General features: G+C 40.3%; 1 protein-coding gene across 4 annotated transcripts in view; it reads left to right on the forward strand.

Annotated features, from left to right (window-relative positions):
- kif21b (kinesin family member 21B) overlaps positions 1-17,413 on the forward strand; it is a 126,253-nt gene extending 108,840 nt beyond the window's left edge. For 2 of the 4 annotated variants that reach the window (XM_055161027.1, XM_055161028.1), the window contains exons 32-34: positions 9,225-9,424; positions 11,570-11,686; positions 16,614-17,413. In XM_055161027.1, the coding sequence (XP_055017002.1) occupies positions 9,225-9,424; positions 11,570-11,669 (300 nt within the window). In that variant the 3' untranslated portion in view covers positions 11,670-11,686; positions 16,614-17,413. The remainder of the gene's footprint in view (positions 1-9,224; positions 9,425-11,569; positions 11,687-16,613) is intronic. The other 2 variants (XM_055161029.1, XM_055161030.1) reach the window with 1 other exon arrangement.
- The last annotated feature ends 3,219 nt before the right edge of the window (positions 17,414-20,632 follow it).

Consider the following 20,632-nt stretch of genomic DNA (forward strand, 5'->3'; position numbering starts at 1 on the left):
CTGTTATTTCACAATCTGCTGCTGTAGTTGTGCCATATGGATGTAATAAAAGATACTGGACCAGAAATACACATTAGAGAGAGAGAAAAAAAGGACAATAAAATTCACACTTTTTCATACAAAACACACATCTTAATTTAGAGCCTTAGCTACAAAAGTGCAAATATCAAGTCTGTAAAGTAAACTAAAAAATATCCTTATTGCCTCAAAACAAAACAAAAAAAGTAAGTGCAATGACCCCATGACTTTCCTGGTGTCAGTCATGGAAACAGCTGGTGTCAGGTCCAGGACACAGAGCCACATCACTTCCTGCATTTCCATGGGGTTTATTACATTTGGATTTGGACATTTAAGTGAAATAAACCTTTCAAATAAAAATAATGAGGGATGCACAACTACGCAGACCAAGATTTGTAATGTTCCATTTATTTGAGAAATATCTGCACTTAGAGCGACTTTTTCAATTGTTACAAACACAGACGCTCAGAACATTGACCATTTTGACTCACTGGCAAAGTTTGGCGGAAAACAAAGTTCCTATTGGACACTCGTTTTTCCTACGACATCACACAGCAACTGTGTGACGTAGGACAATACGGAAAATATGCTCGGAAAGCCGCTCCTTCATTTTCAAGGGAAAAAAATAAATAAAAAAAATCTCAGTTTCTGTCTTCTATGGTTGGACAGTTATGCACTGTTAAATAAAACATGTCCGCCGTCGATCTGGAAAGGTTGATCCATTTAATCCTATCTCCTGGCCCTGTCAGTAAGGAGGTTGTGGGTTAGACTCCCGAGTGTCAGTGAGCAAAAAGATGTGTTAGTTAGATGTAATACTTTCATTTTTCTTCAGCTATGAATTTGAGTTTGACATTTCTCATTAGTATTTTGACATTGTTGTAATCTCCCCTCTAACACTGAATGGTGCCAAAGTGTATTTGACCAAATGGACCAAATGGCAGAAAATCAACATTTCGAAGCCAGATCATTTTCAGTGGAACTTACACAAAAACTAAACACAGTTCACAAAGTCACGAGAGTTTTGCTCGGGTGTATTTGAGGCCCCAGTGGTCTAGTGGATAGAGACATTCACTTACTAAGACTGACAGTTGATGGTTCAGTTCTGACTTTTGGTTATTCTATATACTATTGTTGTGTTGGTGGGAAAGACACTTCAACCAAATGTTGCGCATAAAAAGTGAGTGGGTGATGATCTATAGAAGTGGTTTTATGATTCAGTGCTTCTCTGTTTACTGCACCAGGCCACCAGTCCCTCACATACAACCCCGACCCCAGACCTGACCCCGACCCCAGACCTGACCCCAACCCCAGACCCCAGACCAGATCCCAACCCCAGACCAGACCCCAATCCCAGACCAGACCCCAACCATGCATGTTTGGGTAATCTAGTGATGTCTCCCGTGGCCTATTGGAACCCTCCTCATGGTTTGCAGTATGAACCTGTACAAGGCTCCACCCACAAGCCATCATCACCCACACGACACTTCTCCATAAATATACAACAACATGATACAAAACTGGACACAACAACGTGTGTGTGTGTGTGTGTGTGAGTCTGTATGTGTGTAAAGGGGGAGGGGAGACTCCATAGACTGTTTATATAAATGGAAATAGCTAACACGCTAACTGCCGTGTTCCAAATAAGTAAGTAAGTCTTTATTTATATAGCGCTTTTCACAGACATTTTCTGTCTCCAAAGATGCGTTACAGAGCATTATTCACCATTATTCATTCACTCTATACCCTGGTGATGGTAAGCTACTATTGTAGCCACAGCTGCCCTGGGGCACACTGACAGAAGCGTGACTGCCATGCCAATCGGCGCCATCGGTCCCTTCGACCACCACCATCACTCACGCACACACCACTTTCATAGTGGGCAATTGTATTTAACTGACTTTGACTATCAGCTGTTCATGGAGACCTGTAGCATGTTTTGGGTTGATGGGGGAAACCGGAGCACCCGGAGGAAACCCATCCAGACACGGGGAGAAACACGCAAACTCCACACAGAAAGGCCCTTCTTGCTGTGAGGCATGAGTGCTAGCCACTCAGCCACCGTGCCGAAGTTCACATGTGGCTCTTCCGGCTCCTTCTGACTCTGGCTCCCATTGACTTTTTTGAGTGTTGTTTGAGTGGAATATTGTGGCTCCTCTCTCTGTAATTTCTGCTATGAGCCTCTTTGGTCTTAAAATGTGCCGAATGCCGAACACTGTGGGTGACATCACAGTTTTAGAGTCTCTCATGAAAGTGAAACTTATCAAAGATGTTAATAAGTTGACAAATAGCATTTTCAAAATGGCCCCCACCATCTGAAATGTGAAATACCATGAGCCCAACCTGTTGGAAAAGTATCCAGTAAAAGTATTGTAGTGAATAGTTGATTTGATTTGAAATCCACAGAGACCAGAGAGAGGTCCATCTGTGCAGAGGTGGTGCCAGTCCTCGGCTCCTGTTTGTCTCTGGAGTTTGTTTATTTCTCATTAAACTGTGAAACATCTGGAGCTGCTGCTGTCGCTGTCCGTGGTCCCGATCGCAAACTCAACAGGACTCTCACTATTGCTGTTTATTAGAGAGCGGCACACTGCGCCCCCTGCTGGCAGGATTATTGGAGCCAAACAGCGAGCAATATCTGTCTCCCTAATCAAATATGAATCCATTTACATCTTGTTCAAACAATGGCATTGCAGAGAATAAAATTAAAGCTTAACTGAAGTATTGCTTCTACTACTATACCATTAATGCTACTACTAATACTTGTACTTCTGCTGCCGCTGTGGAGAGATGGAGCAATATATTTGTCCTAATCATATGAATCTGTTTACATGTTGTTAAAACTCAGGCACTAGAAGAAATGTTAAAGTTTACATTTCAGTGGATTGTAATTAAAAAGTTCTTTTCAGTTTGACAGTGTTGTAGAACTACACAGACCTGACTGTGCATGTGCCTTGATAGGTATCAATATAATAATATATATCAATAAACAAGTAGAATAAATAGCTTAGCTCATAAAGGGTCAAAAAGGAATTCAGATATTACTTGCAACCAGTGTTGTGCATGAACGCGTTCATTTTTCAGTGAACTTTGAACTGAACGCAACACTTTTGTAAATCAAGAACTTGAACGTGAATTTATTCAAATTATGTGTGATGAACGACGTACGTCACTGTTGGGGTTCAGTTAAACGTCGGAATTTGTTTTCACCTGACGAGTGACGATCTGCTCGCACTTCACCTCGCGAAACCACAGCCGCGTGTCAACGCGAAGGCGGAACGTACGGGCTCTTGTGTCTCTCAATGGGAAAGTCAATCAAACTTGACTGGGCGCGTTTAGCTGCTTGTATTTACCTTCTGTACAGGCTGACCACGGCAAACGCAAGGATTTCAAAAGTAAATTTCAAAGCACTAATTAACAGTGTATGTGGATCTGGGCTCTTTCACATGATACACAACTGCCCAGGGAGCACAATGTGCTGATGGTAAATGCACAAATACAACAATAGATACATGCTCTCTGTGTATTTTGACGGGGATACGCGCCTACGCTCGTGTAGAGCGTCAAAAAATAGGATGGATCCTATTTTCTGAAATCTACACGCACAGGACGCGCGTGTATTATTTTACTTGGTACAAATGTCAGTAACGCGCGTCACAATGCTTTTTTAACCTGGATTGAAATGGTGGGTTTTTCGTTTTTCTTCATACAAATTTGCTAAAATCACCGCGATATCAGCAGCGGTGAAACGCCGGAGGTTCGCCCGCGTAGACCGTGATCCTGAGCGAAAGGACCGACGCAGAAGTCCGCGCTCCACCGAGATAAACGCAGCTGACGCCCGATCGCACTCGGGGTTCTCTCAGGGGCGGTCCTAGATTCCAAGTTCTAGTCCAGGATTTGTCCTGGTTTGGTCCTGGTTTAGTCTTGGTTTAGTCCTGGTTCAGTTCTGGTTTAGACCTGGTTTAGACCTGGTTCAATTCTGGTTCAATTCTGGTTCAGTCCTGGTTTAGTCTTGGTTTATTCCTGGTTTAGACCTGGTTCAGTCCTGGTTCAGTTCTGGTTTAGTCCTGGTTTAGTCCAGGTTTAGACCTGGTTTAGACCTGGTTTAGTCCTGGTTCAGTTCTGGTATAGACCTGGTTTAGTCCTGGTTTAGACCTTATTCAGTCCTGGTTCAGTTCTGGTTTAGTCCTGGTTTAGACCTGATTCAGTCCTGGTTCAGTTCTGGTTTAGACCTGGTTTAGACCTGGTTTAGTCCTGGTTCAGTCCATATACGGCACAAAAGTTCAGCATCTTAACAGTTCTTTTGGTGAGAGTAAATTAAAAGTGCTGCAATAGTCGTGTAATGTTTTACATTTTAAATACAGTAATATTGTAATGTAACAAATGACTCTGAAATGACAGTAACAAGTCATAAATAACACATTACAGTTTTAAAGTCACTTGTCCAACAGTGTATCTTGTAAAGTTGTTGTAAACTAGAAGTCAGTTTGAAAAATAAAAGCAGCCTTTCATTTACAGATCTCATCTAAATATAAAATGAACTGAACTTTGAACTAGTTCAAAATTAAAATTGTGAACTATGAACGTGAACTATTCACTTTGAACAAGTGTGAACTGAACTTTGAACTAGTTCATGAAAAGTGTGAACTTGCACAACACTGCTACTACTACTACTACTACTACAACTTGAGAAAATTCTATCAACTGGACAAAAGTAGAGATAAACTGATGTGTTTGTTTTTTTCATGACTGTTGCCGATACTAATCACCGATAAGATCTGCCAATATTTTTTTGTCCGGTTTTGATTATTTTTCCCAAACTGTGTAATTTAAATATACTGAAAAGTCACCCCGAGCCCTTTTTAACCACAAACCTTGAAGAGAACTGCATTGTCACAGTTTGTGCAGTTTTCTCTTCTTATTCAAGTATTGATATAAAGCTTTGTGTGTATTTTTACACACATCAGATCGACCAAAACAAAACATCGGCCTGTGATGGAGGTTTAAGGCCTATGCACTAAAAAGTCCAAATATTGGTCCGATATATTTCGGCCAACTGTTAGTTTCGGTGTAGTCCTCCTTCAGTCAGATATAAGGCGCAGTGTCCACCAGTGTCTGAACTGAAGGAGTTTACAGCACCTCACCTGGACGACTGAGGGATTACACACTAATACTACTACTTCTAATACTACTACTAGTTCTAATACTACTACTTCTATCAATAGCATCACTTTTACTACTTTACAGCTATTAATAAGACTACACAGTCTTTACATCCTATACATTCTTAATAGACATACTAGAGGTGTAATGGTACAAAAGTCATGGTTCAGTATGTCCCTCGGTTTTGAGGTCATGGTTTGGTTCATTTTCGGTACAGTATGGGAATAAAATGCAAAACCATTTGCTTGTTGTTTATTTGTGTTTTTTATTAAACCAACTATTTATTTTAACATTATACAAATGGGAAAATAAAATAAATGCAAAGTGTTGCTTGTTAAAACTAATAAGTTAAATAAAATATTCTCAAATAAGCAACAAATGTGTGAAATATTATAAAAAATGTATTCCTTGTCAACAGTAAACAAAACTTTTCAAAAAGTAAAGCATACCACTAACAGTTCCAGCATGAACCTTTACTCAATCTTCAGATTTTTGGCCAGAAAAAAACAAAAAAACAACTTGTCCACATTGTCTGTAGTAAGTGCACATCTGCTGCAGTTACAGTGTCAGATGGTACAGACTCAAGGTGGGGGACAGTTGTTGTCAAGGTGGCCACCCTAACTATAAAGCTCTGCGGGAAACACTGCCCCAATCACAGATGAGTTCCCTCATGAATATTAAAGAGCCGAGCCTTTGTGTACCTGCACATGTAGTGGCTGAATGTAAACACTCACAAACTGCACAAACTCACTCGTGCACAACTCTGCACTGAACTGAAAGTCCCGTGTGGAACTTTTTAGGACGGGACGTTGTACAGTTACTGTTACACCCCTGATACATATACAGACATTTTAGAGCCATCCTTTCACTTATTTCACAACATTTAATATCGACAGCTAAAATATCCCATGGAAGCTCTTTTTAAAACAGCCCAGGGCTACTATTGAAAAGCTTTTTGCATTTGTGGAGGTGGAATCGAAAACTACTTTCCAACAAAGCTGTCTTCAATAAAATAAAATGGGCTGTTGTCAGTGCGGTAATTTAAATAATATCCGCAGAAAATCTCAAAGGTACATCTCTTCCACTTCTCTTGGTTATGTTTTGTTATGTGGGTGGAATCTAAATTGTTTTTGCACCTTCTGCAGCAAATCTGAGCCGCTAATGTACAAAAAGAATGAAGCTTCTTAACTGTGTAATTGGTCACATCCAACTTTAAATTCTTAAATCCATCAAAGAACAGCTATGATTAAATAGACTCATTATTCCTACATTAAAGCATTAAAATCTTGTCAGAGAAGGGAACATGTTGCTTAAATGGAAGTTGCTGCATAAATCACTCCTTTTGGATATTAAAGGTGCACTATGTTACTTTTCTGATGAAGGGTCCACCACCTGCTCATCTCCATGTACTGTTTTTACAAGGGAATGTTCCACATAACAGTATTACAGCTCTTTTTAACTACGGATGTAACAATAACTGAAATATTGTGATATTGTTTTGCCAAAGTCTCACAATAATATCGTGGACCACCGCAGTATATCGAAATGACAAGTTTCTTTGCTAAATTAATAGTTTTGGTGCAGCAATAGCTAAAAAAAAAAAAAAAGCAGAGACTTACATAGACCATGATCCTTTGCTCTGTTTCAGTGTGGACTACATGAAGGAATAACTGCACTTTTACATTTTAGATCTTATCTTAGGATTACGACAGAACCAAAAGCTTGTTAAAGCATTTAAAAAAAAGTTGCATATTAACCATTTTGTTGGCCTCCACAAAATATTGCAATAAATATTGTACCGTCAATTAATGCAAAAGCAGCTTTCAGTTTTCCACAGTTCTGCGTTTTCTTAAACAGAATCAAACACACAGAGCACAGACACAGTGAAAAACAGTCTGTTTTGTTCTGTGAACTAAGTATGTGAGTGAAGTAGCTCTAGAGTCGACCTGTGGACACAGAAGAACACATGATTATATTCTGATCATCTACTTTGCTTTGTACATGTTTAAATATAGTTGAAGCACCTTTTATTCTCTAATAAGATAATGGACCAGAACAGAATCACAGTGAACATCAGAAGTGTACAGCAGAAACAAAACTCACCATGTGCTGCTTTTCTTCCTCTAAACACAGTAACAGGGAGGGCATCTGGTATAAAGTCCTCCTCCTGACACATCACCTGTAGAAACACACCATCAATGTAAAACTGCAAAGATCAGGTTGAAAAAATATAATTCTGTTAGAATTATTTTTGCTGGTTTGTTTACTTTGTTCATCTTCCTTTAGTCTAAAAGATACACATTTGTATTTTGTTTTAGCCTTTGTATTGGAACTGATAACTTCACTTGGTGAATGGTGCAAAAAACAACTAACATTAGCTCTATTATTCATAAACTTCCCCACAGCTCCAGCAGAGCTCTGGGTATCACTGTTTGTGGACGACTCTGGAAGCAACACAATCAAATCTGAGTACAACTGCACCACGCTTGTAGATGGACAGTTACAGTTTGTTTCATGAAAACAGTTCTTACATTAACCCGAATTTCAAATAAAACACTACAAACATGTTTTAACAGTGATGATATTCTAGGCCAAAGAAGAGTAGAACATCTTTGAATGACACTACAGTGTGACGTTTCGGATTAAGCTCTTCTTCAGACATATAAACAGTCACGTGAAACCCATGAATGTTTTTTATTGATTCATTTTTGCCCCACATAATTATTTCCTGAGTCTAAATGTATTCATCATAGACCATTATTATCACATAGTACTGAGGAAACAAACTAGGCAGAACTCTTCCAGGGCCCATATGACACTATTTACTGATCTGAGGTCTTCTCTCAAACAGAAAACACTATGTTCCACTTTGTGATGTCATGTGATAATACAGGAAGTGTTCCAATGTGTTTCACCTCTGGAATTGCCAATCTCTATTGAACAAAAGGGGAAAAAAAATTAAAAGGATCTGTTAACTTGAAAACTGGGTCAGTCCATATGAAATCAGCCGTTTTCAAGGTATCCACTATGAGCCATCTCAGATTTGGCTGAAAAAAATTCAAAACATTTCTAAAATCACCATATGAAAGAATCTCAAATTTTAGCTCAATCCCTTGAGTCATTCCTGAGTTATGGCCCGTTGAAATTTTGGGGCCATTTTTCTGACGCCTTAATTTATAAACATGTTTGAGAGACCAGAACTTCATCCAAAATACTAGAGCTAGGAAGCTGAAAATGTGTATTATTGTAGATTCTTGGTCATAGATTCTGAATCTGTTGTCAAATATTGTGTATCTTTATTAAAGGGGGCACTGTGGGCCCCCAAAATCTCACATTTTGTTGCCGCTCAATTTTTTTTTTTTTTCATTTTTGAGGTTCAAGATCTTTTACTCCAAGTAGATATTTACAAACTAACTGTTGAACCTGAATATTTGAGAGAATGACCATTTCTGACAACAACCTCACACTTTTCTGGGCTTTCATGTGGATGGTGTAGAGTCCCAAATATGGTCACAGACCAGGTTTGATCTTTTTGGCCCCTTCTTTGGACCCTTGGTTCCCCATGTGGCACAGTTAGATGTTGATAATTTTTTTTAACCAGAGAAACTCTGGCATATTCTGATTAGTTTAAAGTAATAAAAACATCTACTATTAATTTCCTTCATTTCAAATGGAATTTTTGAAAATGAGCTCACGGGTCGTTTTTGGTGGAGCTTAGGGACTTTTCCACCTGATAGAACAGTTCAGTTACGTTTAATAGCCTAAATAGAAGGCAGCTGATTTTATATGGACTGACCCAACTACCACTTCATGACATCACAAGGTGGAACAGAGCATTTACAGCTGTAGAGATGTAAACAGACTAATAATGCAGGATTACTCAAACATGTGAATGAAACAAAACACAACTCCAGATGTGTTTTTAAGGATGCAACAACTTGATTTAAAGCTCACAAAAGTCCATGTTGTGTGATACAGGACCTTTTAATGGGAGTGTTTTGCTCAGATTGGATTCTTTTTTTTTACAGTCTGGTGTTTTGTGTCCACAGCAAATCCCCAACGCTCACAAGGACTGGGTGTGTGCTCTGGCGCTGGTCCCGGGGCGCCCCCTGCTGCTCAGTGCCTGTCGTGGCGGGATGCTCAAAGTGTGGAACGTGGACAACTTCAGCCCTATAGGAGAGGTCAGAGGTCACGACAGCCCCATCAACGCCATCTGCACCAACGCCAAGCACATCTTCACCGCCGCCAGGTGAGACAAGATACAGCACATTACAACAAGAGCAATTTGAACTGGACAGAGTTTTGTAGACAGGAACGCAAGTGTTTTCAACTTTTTTCAGCAAGAGCAGTAATGTTCAGCTTTTAAAGATGTATGATGGAACTTTTGTAGCAACTGTCAACTGTCCAGTCTCAGACAGGAAGTAGAGCAGCGATGGGCTTTCTTTTTCTCCTACACAGCAAAAAGTGGAGTATTAAAATTGACTCGCACAGAATCAATTTGAACATTTTCTCAGAGTTTATATGAGTCCAATCTGTTCTAGAGTGAATTTAATATTTTTGGAAATGTGCATTAAGTAACAATGGACCAAATTTCCTGTTTAACCCGAAATCAAGAGTTATATTGAAGTTTTGAGAGTAAACAGATAACAATTTGTAGGGTTCTTCTGATTTAGCTTCTCTTTACTCTTTATTTGAGTTAATTTAAGATGAAATTATGAACAAAACTGGTTCAGACTGGTCTTCTCTTGTGGGAGTTTGAAGTGGTGGTGGGAGGAGCCAAATTAACACTAAGGGAAGTTGAATTAACTTCAACCATATCATTTAACTTTCAACCATTTAACTTTCAAATAGTTTCAGAAACACTTTAAAAACAACTCTGAAACATTTACTCTGAAGTTTTAACCCTCCAGTGTTTGCTGTGTAGGTGCCACATTGAGACATGGACATGTTCTGGAGGGCCTAACCTGTTTTCATACTGCTACAATTTAATTTCATTTAGGGGGGACAAATTCCTTTTACTATGATTCAGTTGCAAATGAACTAGAAAAAGTCGTGAATATAAAAATAGTCGTTGGAGTCAGCAGTAGTCAGAGCATCTCAGGCGCTTTAGGGGCTCTCGGAGAATATTCCTGTACAGATCTGCCTGTGCTCTGCTGGACTCTGCATGGAGCTTCTTTAGTTTTTGTTGGGAATAATGAACACGGCGGAGCTTCTGTTCAGTGCATATGGAGCGGAGGAGGAGAGGAGGAGAGGAGCGCTGTGAGGTGAGGGAGGAGACGATTACAAGCATGTTATGGGAAACACAGACAGGAGTGGGGTTTGTTTCACTAACAAGGGATGAGGTTAGCTCTGAGAGAAGAGAGAAGAGAAGAGAAGAGAAGAGGGAGAGAGGAGAGTGCTGTGGTGTACAGCTAAAGTTTAGGGCAGTGAGCACACACATACACACACACTCAGACATACACACATTCAGACACACACACACACATGCACACACACACACGCATACACACACTCAGGCACATACACACGCACACACACACACGCACACACACGCATACCCACACTCAGGCACACACACATGCACGCATACACACACTCAGACACACACACACATGCACACACACGCATACACACACTCAGCACACACACACACACACACACTCAGACACACACACACATGCACACACACGCATACACACACTCAGCATACACACACACACGCACACACACACCCACACACACACTGGGGGGTGCAGAGAGGTCCATCTGCATCAAACCGAGCTGATTTCACAGAGCTGTGCTGTAGAGTCTGTGGTTCGTGCTCAGAGGGTCCGTTGGACTTGGTCCAGTTTGAGTTGGAGCCTGCAGGACGCACAGACCAGATGGAGATGTTCATTGGGCCAGATGTGGCCCACGGGCCGTAGTTTACCCAGCCCTGATCTACACACACCAAAGGACGGGTCAAATGCAGAGAAGATATTTCACTACAACAACCACATCAACACCTCAACCAACACCAACACCTAACCTGCTCTCCCCTTTCTTTCTTTCTTTCTTTCTTTCTCTCTTCTCTCTCTCTCTCTCTCTCTCTTTCTTCTATTTCTATCTATCTATCTATCTTACTATCTCTCTCTCTCTCTTTCTTTCTATCTCTCTATCGCTATCTATGTATCTTACTATTTCTCTCTCTCACTCTCTCTGTCTATCTGTCTATCTATCTACCTCTCTACCTCTCTCTCCCTTCCTTTCTCTCTCTCTCTTTCTCTCCACTCCTATCTCTCTTCACTGTTCCACTCCATCACTCTTCCCGTTCCCCTTTCCCTCTCTTTTCTCTCTCTCCCTCCCTCTCTCCATCTCTCTCCCCTCCTCCGTCCGTCCCTCTGTCGTTCTTCAGTGACTGCCGGGTGAAGCTGTGGACATATGAGCCTGGTTTAACCCCGTGTTTACCGAGGAGGGTTCTGGCCATAAAGGGCCGAGCCACCAGCCTCCCCTGAGCCTGACTCCTCTTCTGGTACTATCACTCCCCCCTCCCCACGTTTATTATGCTTTTCTTTAACCTTTTCTTTCTTTCATCCCCCGCTTATTAACAGTGTTATTATTTGTGCTGTGTTGTATTATTGTATTTGTTTGTCGTTTGTTGTGAAGGGTGCGTTCACATTTGAGACACTCTGCAAATTTCTCTGATCTGGCCAAGATTTTCAAACTTATATCAGGTTCTTCATCTTGTTTACAGATTTATTTATCTACTCACTAGTTCTGACATGCTTCATTCTAGTCTAGAGGTTGTTTATTTTAAAGGGCCCATCTCATGCAAAATAACTCTTTTCACATTGTATCTTCTGCACATGTACAAGCACGATTTGGGTTTTGGAACATCCATTACACAATAGTTCTGAAATCTTACTGATTTCTTGGAGGCATCACAGACCAGGAACTATGAAAGGCCGACTATTGTTCATTCCCCCACCCGTCCTGAGAAAGCACAGGCTCCGCCCTCCAAATATGATGTAGGCGACGAGTGAGCCACCCGTCCTCCACCCATCTCAGGGAGGGAGGGGGAGACAGGCGTGCACCCTGATAGTGGCAGGAATAAACTTTTATTCGTCATGGAGATACAGCGCGTTCAGCCGCATGTGTTGGACCCAGAATCGGACGAGGACTTTGAGGAGCACGAAGCTCAAGCACCGCGTCCACATCAGCTGAACATTACTGATTGGTAAAGTATTAATAAACACTCGCAGATAAACTCAAGGACAAGGACAAAGGACAAGATCACAGATACAAGCACTCGAAATGAGTTTCCTTCGCAGGGTGGCTGGGCGCTCCCTTAGAGACAGGGTGAGGAGCTCAGTCACACGGGAGGAGCTCAGAGTAGAGCCGCTGCTCCTCCACATTGAGAGGAGCCAGTTGAGGTGGCTCAGGCATCTTTTCCGGATGCCTGCTGGACGCCTCCCTCAGGAGATGTTCCGAGCATGTCCCACCGGGAGGAGGCCCCGGGGAAGACCCAGGACACGCTGGAGGGACTATGTCTCTGGGCTGGCCTGTGAACGCCTCAGGGTCCTCCCGGAGGAGCTGGAGGACATGTCTGGGGTGAAGGAAGTCTGCGAGTCCCTGCTTAGACTGATGCCCCCCTGACCCGGCCCTGGATAAGCGGAAGAAAATGGATGGATGGATAGTAGATAAACTTATTATATCATGTACACTGCAGTGTAGAACAATGAGCTTATGCTGTCTCTTTTGTTTAGGTGTTCATGTGGGAATTGTCAGTCGATGCGGGGTGGAGGCGGTGGAGTGAGGCGGGTGCGAAGCACTTTCTGTTATGTCAAATGCGTCATAGTTGTATCTTCCACGTCATCGTTGTAGCAGCTTTAGTTCGTTGTCACGTGGGAGGGTGGCAGAAATACTCTGCAATTTGTTAAAAAAAAAAAAAAAACGTTGAATCAATCTAAAAACCACTTGGGTGACATATACAAGGCCCACACATCACTCTTAGAAGGTAGAAAGCTCCGAAAAGTTGATTTAGCATGAGATGTGCCCTTTAAGATTTAACTTGTCCAGTAAAATGATCTTGCTTCATGGACAGATCATTTTACTACTTTTAAGTCATTTTCTGATAGATTTAAGTGTTTAGATCTTCCATTTTGGCCAAGCTTTTTTGCAGTGCACTAAGATTAAACCTGGAAATTAACCAAAACTAGACCAGGACTAAATCAGGAATGAATCAGGACAAGTGTGAACACATTCCAACATGCATGGATTATTTAGTTTATTTAATTTTTTGTTTAAGTATTTTTTGTACATGTATTCCATGGGCTTGCAGAAGGACGCTACAAATTTTCAATTCAAATTAGCCCAGTTAACTTGCCCAAATTAGTCCTTTGAATAGGTATTTTGACATAATGAAACCGAACTGCAACATTCGTGAATAAAAGCCCAGAGTTTTAACATTTGAGAGGAGACTGAAATCTAAACTGCTTAACTAATCTTAGAATCCCACGTGTTTAATTTTTGTAGAGGTTTAGCAGCTTTTACTCAGAGTAGAACCCAGTGGAGACACAGGGAGGGCATCTGACACACAGGGACAATTAGCTAAAGGTGCTGTACCTGATTTTTACTGTCTTTAAAAATGTGAAAAACAAAACTAGTTCATTGTAAATAGTCGTGCAAAGTCAGGCCTGACCGATATGGATTATGATACCAATAAAAGAGGAGTTGGAGGAGTCGATAGCCGATATAAAAGTCGATATATTTAGTGATGTAAAAATTCAAATGTAAATTTTTTATTGATTATAAAATTTTAAAAAGGTTTGGCTCTACTGGATTTTAAATTGGGTTTGTTTAGGCGACATTCCCTGTTATTCTGCCTCTTTATGTCATATTTAAAGACGTAATGACATTTCTGCATGACATTCTAACCTGTAAAGAAAGTGTAAGTGTAAGTAAGTGTAAGTGTGTAAATGTCGATCATTCACACCTCTGTTCACAGCTTATTTACATATCAATTCAGGTTCAGTAATGTCATATGTACAGACACTACAGTCACTTTACACTAGACCAGTGTAAGAAAACTGTTTATGTGCAGGAGCTACAGCAGTTAAGAGCTAAACAATGAGAAAGAACAAAAACTGACACATTTGCAACACTCAGCGCTCACACAGGCTCCTCTCAGATCACAAGTCTTCACAAGTAAGTTTAATAAAAGCAGCAGTAGTTTTGTTTCTGTCCTAAACTGCTCTGAAGTTCACTTTTATTTCTCGTCAGTATCATGGATCAGACTCAAGAGCGTTTAAAACCGTGCCTCAGTGTTGTGCTTAGACTTGGACTTAGACTTATTGATCCACAAGGGAAATGATTTGGACACAGCAGCTCACACATCACACTATATAATAACAAAGATAAAATATAAATGGTAATAATTAATTCTATATAAGCAGCAAAAAAGAGCAAGAGACGGGTCAAATAAGACATAATTATATAAATGTAACCGTAGAGTAAAAATAAAATAGAAAAATAAATAACATATAATATCACAGCTTTATACAAGAGGTCATAGAAAGTGATGATGATTGACAGGAAATAGGGTTTTCCGTTACATAAGGTTGAGTTGTGTAACAGATAATACTCCCTACAACTCTATGGCTGCTATGGATGGCTGTGCACGGCTAAGGACATTTATCTGGCTGGAAACTGATATAATGTAGAGCAGTCATCTCCAACCTTTTTCCTCCTCTGAGCTACTTTTTGTAAAACGCAATGCCAGACAGCGACTAATTTTAGCAGTGGACAGAAATTTTGTAAATATAAAAGCCATGGCAAGCCATAGATGAGGTACAGTTAGATGCCTATAAAACATAACACAATTAGGCATCAAAATTATACATTTACAATGGAAACAGGCATTTAATCAATCAAATTTTTGTTATTTAACGCAATACGTATAATTCAGAAATCCCTTAGCGAGTTACTTGGAAGGGGGTGGAGAGCTACTGGTACCTCCCGAGCTACAGGTTGGTGACCCCTGATGTAGAGAGTCTAAGCTTTATAACGAGGTCTAACATGCCCACGTGGATTATTGGCCCAGATTGGCAAACTTTAAGACGAAAGTCAATATGTCTCCAAGTATCGGCCGATAATTTCAGCCAACCGTTATATGAGTCGGGCCCTAGTCCAAAGTTCTTCCTCACTTCTCTTATGCGTTCGGAGCGTCCTAATTACTCGGTGTGATGAGTTCATAAACCCTTTCCACAACTCTTAAACCAACAACTAACATGCTAAAGGCCAATTTACGGTCCAGCGTCAAATTGTCTGCATCAGGTACCCCCTACGCAGAGCCTCTGCGTCGACCGACGTGCACCTCCGAAATTTTCTAACTATGCGTTGCAACGATGCAGACAGCAGGGAAACGACGCAGACGATAAGGGGTGTGATTGGTCCTCCCTACCGCCGCACTACATACATTTCCTGTACTCAGCTTTCCTTTCTTTCAATATACATTGAGAAATAATATGTTTAATGCAGCTTTGCGCATATGTGTTTACGTTTTCTAGAAACAAAACTTTAACTCGCGTGGCTAAATTACATAAACTAAGCACTCAAAAAAACAGATCACTCCTTGTGCCCTGCTGCAGTTCAGCTTCTGTTGGACTTAAAAAGGACACGACTCAGCGGGATATGTGTGTTCATTTCTGTGATAGAGGGATATTGTACTAATGGTGAGTCTGTTCTGTGCTTTTATCGTGTTAGAGATGGTTCATGTTAAACTTTTCAGAGATTATACGTCTGCAGGTCACACGTAGACTGTACATAAGAGTGGGCTTATATTCTAGCCCCCTAGCGTTTTGGTGGTGAATTACTTCATGATGCACAGACCTCGACGCAGATCCATAAATCAAAAACGACAGTGACAAGGCGACGGTGGCAGTGCGCGTTGAGTCGACGCAGAACTATACTTCACCCTTAACAGTGCACTTCCTGAATATCGAATAATAAAACGCACTATTTCACATTTGGTCAAATACATGGATGAAAATCTGGTACAGGCCTTTTATTTTCTATTAATTCACATTTTTGTAAACTTAATTATCCAAGAAGACAATTTTTCATCTGTCGTCCCGCGACAGATTTGAATATTGGCTTAAAAACATTTATATTACCAAAAAACAGAGTCCAACTTTTGTGATTTTCTAACTGATTATTCAAATTGTGATTTTGAATTATTCAGATGACAGATTTGAATTCTAATTTCTGCTATTTTTGACGATATCGGGTCTGTTTTTCTCCCATTGTGTGGATAGAAAATGCAATGTTTATCTGTGTGGCATGTTTTGAACCTTATTATCTGCCTGTCTATTCTCTGCTGCATGAATTTCATTGAAGCCTTTGTGTTTCTCTGATTTTCTATGTCCTCCTCTCATCTTTTTCCCCTTTTTATTTTCCAGCGACAAGACGGTGAAGATCTGGCTGTCAAAGGTGTCGAGAAAAAGGTGACAAAACCAAAAAATTCAAACGGCAGCCATGTTGTCTTCCCCAACTTCAAAACAAGACGCCAAACTTTAAGAAACTTTTTTCTACAACAATCGATTTCAAAACCAGGATTAAGGACCGTGTTTTTGATCCTTCACTTTCTTTACTGCCAATTTTCAAGTGCCATTCTTGCATGACTGGAAAAAGAAAAAAAATAACTTGAAGTACGTGATGCGAGGATTTTATGGCAAAACAAGTGTCCTTTTTTGAGCAACAAACAAACTTTTCTGTGGATATTAGAAGATTTATAATTTTCCTTAATGACTTAAAACTGAATTTGTACTGGATGAACTCAACATTGTAAATACGTTTTTGAAGTACTTTTTGCAATATTGTAAACTAAGACTATACTTCAAGATTTCAACAAACGTCTGAGCCAATAGGATTTCACAATTTTATTTTATTTATTTATTGTCCCGCCTACCTCAGTGGACTTGGAGGAATCAACTTTTTACGGGTTTGGATGTGCAAATGTTTGGTGCTCAACTCATTTTAATAGGTACACCTGTTCTAAAGACACATATTTAAAGTTGTACTGTGTGACTTTTCTGGGTAACTATTTCTGTCACCATGGAGATGTGATTACTTCACTTGAAATGCACCGCAGTATGGCATTAAACTCGTCTATCACCTTGGAGAAAAGCAGAAGACACCACAGAGCCAAGTAGCCACAGAAGCTCTCGGTTTTAAATAAATGTAAGATTGATAAGTTTAATTCCACACTCTGGAACATTACAGGAGAAGCAACAACAGCTCTGTTCATGGGTTTTAAACATAGACCGTGTAAAGAAGTGGACTAAGCGAGTGTGACGTCACCCACAGCGTTCGGCTCCACTCAGATGAAGCTCCCGTTGCCATGGTTACAGGAGAAAATCTGGAGCCAGGTCCTTATTTGGAAATCTGACCGTGCGTATCATAGAAACCCTAAGAGCCAATCATGATTGAGGTGGTTAAATGTGCCCATCCTTCTCACCGAAAAGTGGGAAGGGGGTTTACTTAGCAAGGAAACACACTAGCTGTCAATCAAACCTGTTACTAACACTATTGGGAGTGACCTCGGGGAATGACGGCATCTGATTGGTCTGTTATTTATGCTCAGATTTAGATTTAGGGATAAAACAGAGAAATGATAAATTCAGGATCATGTGTCGCGGCTTCATACGAACATTTAAAACCAAAATGCCGAGGCCACAGCAGTAGGTCCAGAGAGAGAAGTCACAAGATCCCAATGGAAGACAATGGGAGCCAGAGTCAGAAGGAGCCGGAAGCGCCTCCTGGAGCACTTCCTGTTTGGAGCTCTGTCCATTCATATACGGTCTATGTTTTCAAACTATGGCAACTATCCTCTGCAGTCATCGCAATTAAGCAATTAACACAAATCAAAATATTATATCTTTTGAATGGAAAGAGTCATCCCGAACTCAGACACATTTGCTTTGTTTGATGTTAATTCATTAATTAATCGAGGCTGCTAATCTGCTGCGCATCAGCTCCTCCCACCACCACCAGCACTCACAAAAGCTCCACATTCATACCAGGCAATGTAGGGTCACTCGATTATGGAAAAAATCATTATCACGATTACTTTGGTCAATACTGAAATCACGATTATACAAACGATTATTTTTTAGTTACACGATGCATTTATTCAGCATTTCTCTCTCTCTCTCTCTTTCTCTCAAAAAAAACAAACAAAAAACATAATTAACGCAAAACTTTCAAACTGAAAATAACTTTAGGCTACAAATATGAACCGTAGAGCAGGTTTGCAATGTATAAAACATAAAACGAATAAACTGAATAAACTTTGAACATGAAATAAGACAGAAAAACATAAATATATCCAAAATAAACCATATATCCAGCTGTTCTACAATCTCTATAGTTGAAAAACTAAAATAAATATTCTTATTAATATTAAAAAATATATATATCCCCCCCAAAAAACTTTGTTAAACTTTAATTGTTTCAACTCCATTATATGAGTTCGTAGATCGTTTGACTTACAAATCAAAATCACAATCAGAATTAAATTAATTGCACAGCCTTAAAGTGAAGTGTCTTGCCTAAGGACACAACAATGGCTTTTGCCACTGGTGCCCCCCCCACCTGATTTCTACGCGGGTTGAGTAATGTGCAATGTCTTTTTTCAAATAAGTACACAAGCAGGTAGAAGATCCCACACCAGGAAAGTCTCATAGTGCAGCTTTAATCAACTATCTGAAGCCACTGAAATGCACTGAACCCTCCCCTCATTTGGAGCACAGGGGTCCAGAGTTATTCCTCACTTACCTGATGCAGCATGGAGCTTTTCTCAACTACCAGAGTGGAGTTTTCCCATTACGATTAAACAACAACTAACATGCTAACACGCACATCCTGATTCTGTGTAACTCTACAATCTCTGACCTCCCTTCCTTATTTAATGGCCCAGAACTCAGAAATGGCCCATGCACTACCCTAAGGTGTGAACTGTCACCGGAGTCATATTTTGCATAATCGTTCATGACCCTAGACGTCTAATTAGTTCACACCTTAGGGCAGTTCTATTCAATATGGACTTAACTTATTCTCTGTAAAAACTTTGCTCCAGCTGACTGACTTCAACATTTGAACTACAAATAAATGAAATAATTGGAAATGACTGTAATTCTCCCTCCTCTGATGTTCAAAGTTGGACAGTGTGGGATAAACCTGCACTAAACTTGAGCACCAAACTCTTTTAATGAGGCCCTCCAGTGAAAATCTGCTTAGGGCCACAGGACTGCACAGAAACTAGGTCAAAACAAGGCTAAAACTTCACTGTTAGAATCCAAAGTTTTCACCAACCACCAACTCCAGGCTGCTACCAAACATTTCTCTATTTCACACTTAAAGCTGCTTTCTAGTTTTTAAAAGAATTCCTAAGCCTGGCCCTTTCTCTTGTCAAATGAAGTTAATTAGGATCCTCAAAGCTTTGCCATATCTGCACTAGATCTGCTCTCCCTCCTCCTGGGCTCTGCCCAAAGTACAGCGACATCTCAGAAGTTACACATTCACTGGTAATTTGTGTATAAGTTATGCATATAGAAAGAAAGAGGAGTTGGACACAGTGGTGCAGTCTGTAAGTACTTGCCTTCTAACCAGAGAGTAGCCACTTTGTTTTCAAAGATCAGGCTTATAAAATAGAAAAATAGAACATTATGAAACCACGATCTGACTGCCTCATTGTGGCAAGATTATGGACTAGAATCAGATTCAAACTAGGCCTGAAACAGGACCAGGACTAAACTAGACTGTTTAAGACAGTTACAGACCAAATCTTGCAGGACCAGGACTAGGAATAAACCAGGACTAAACTCAAATGACAGCAGGACCAAACCAGTACTGGACTCAAATTAAAGCAGGACTAAGCTAGTTCCGAAACCAGATTTTTCCCAGCAATAAAAAAGTTCTTGACGAGGTCTAAAAAAAGTCTAAACAAAGTCTAGCCTATAATAAGAACTAAACCAGATCTAAAGCAGGTCTAAAGCAGATCTAAACCAAGACTAGTTGATTGAAAGCAGGACTAAACTAAACGAGTTCCACACCAGGTCTTTTCCAGCATTAAACTAGTTTTAGACCAGGACTAAACCAAATCTAATCCAAGGTCTAAAGCAGGTCTAAAATAAGTCTAGTCTAGGGTCTAAACCAGAAGTTTCTTCTCTTCTCTGACCCTTGATTTAAGCTTCAGTTGGCTCATCATGTGACTCAATGCTTGCATGTGATTGGTCCATCCCACATTTCCATTTGTAAGCGTTAGAACAGGTGTACCTAATAAAACGGCCACACGTCATCTACTGTTGTCATTTAATCTCGTTTGGAAACTTGTGATTTCTTGCTGTTTTATACTTTGCGAATCTCAGGTACGGACTGAAACTAATTTAATGTTTTGTACATTTCAAATCAAACCAAA

The sequence above is a fragment of the Boleophthalmus pectinirostris genome, unplaced genomic scaffold (assembly GCF_026225935.1).
Source record: "Boleophthalmus pectinirostris isolate CB_2022bp ecotype Guang Dong unplaced genomic scaffold, ASM2622593v1 HiC_scaffold_3, whole genome shotgun sequence".
Taxonomy (NCBI): Eukaryota; Metazoa; Chordata; class Actinopteri; order Gobiiformes; family Gobiidae; genus Boleophthalmus; species Boleophthalmus pectinirostris.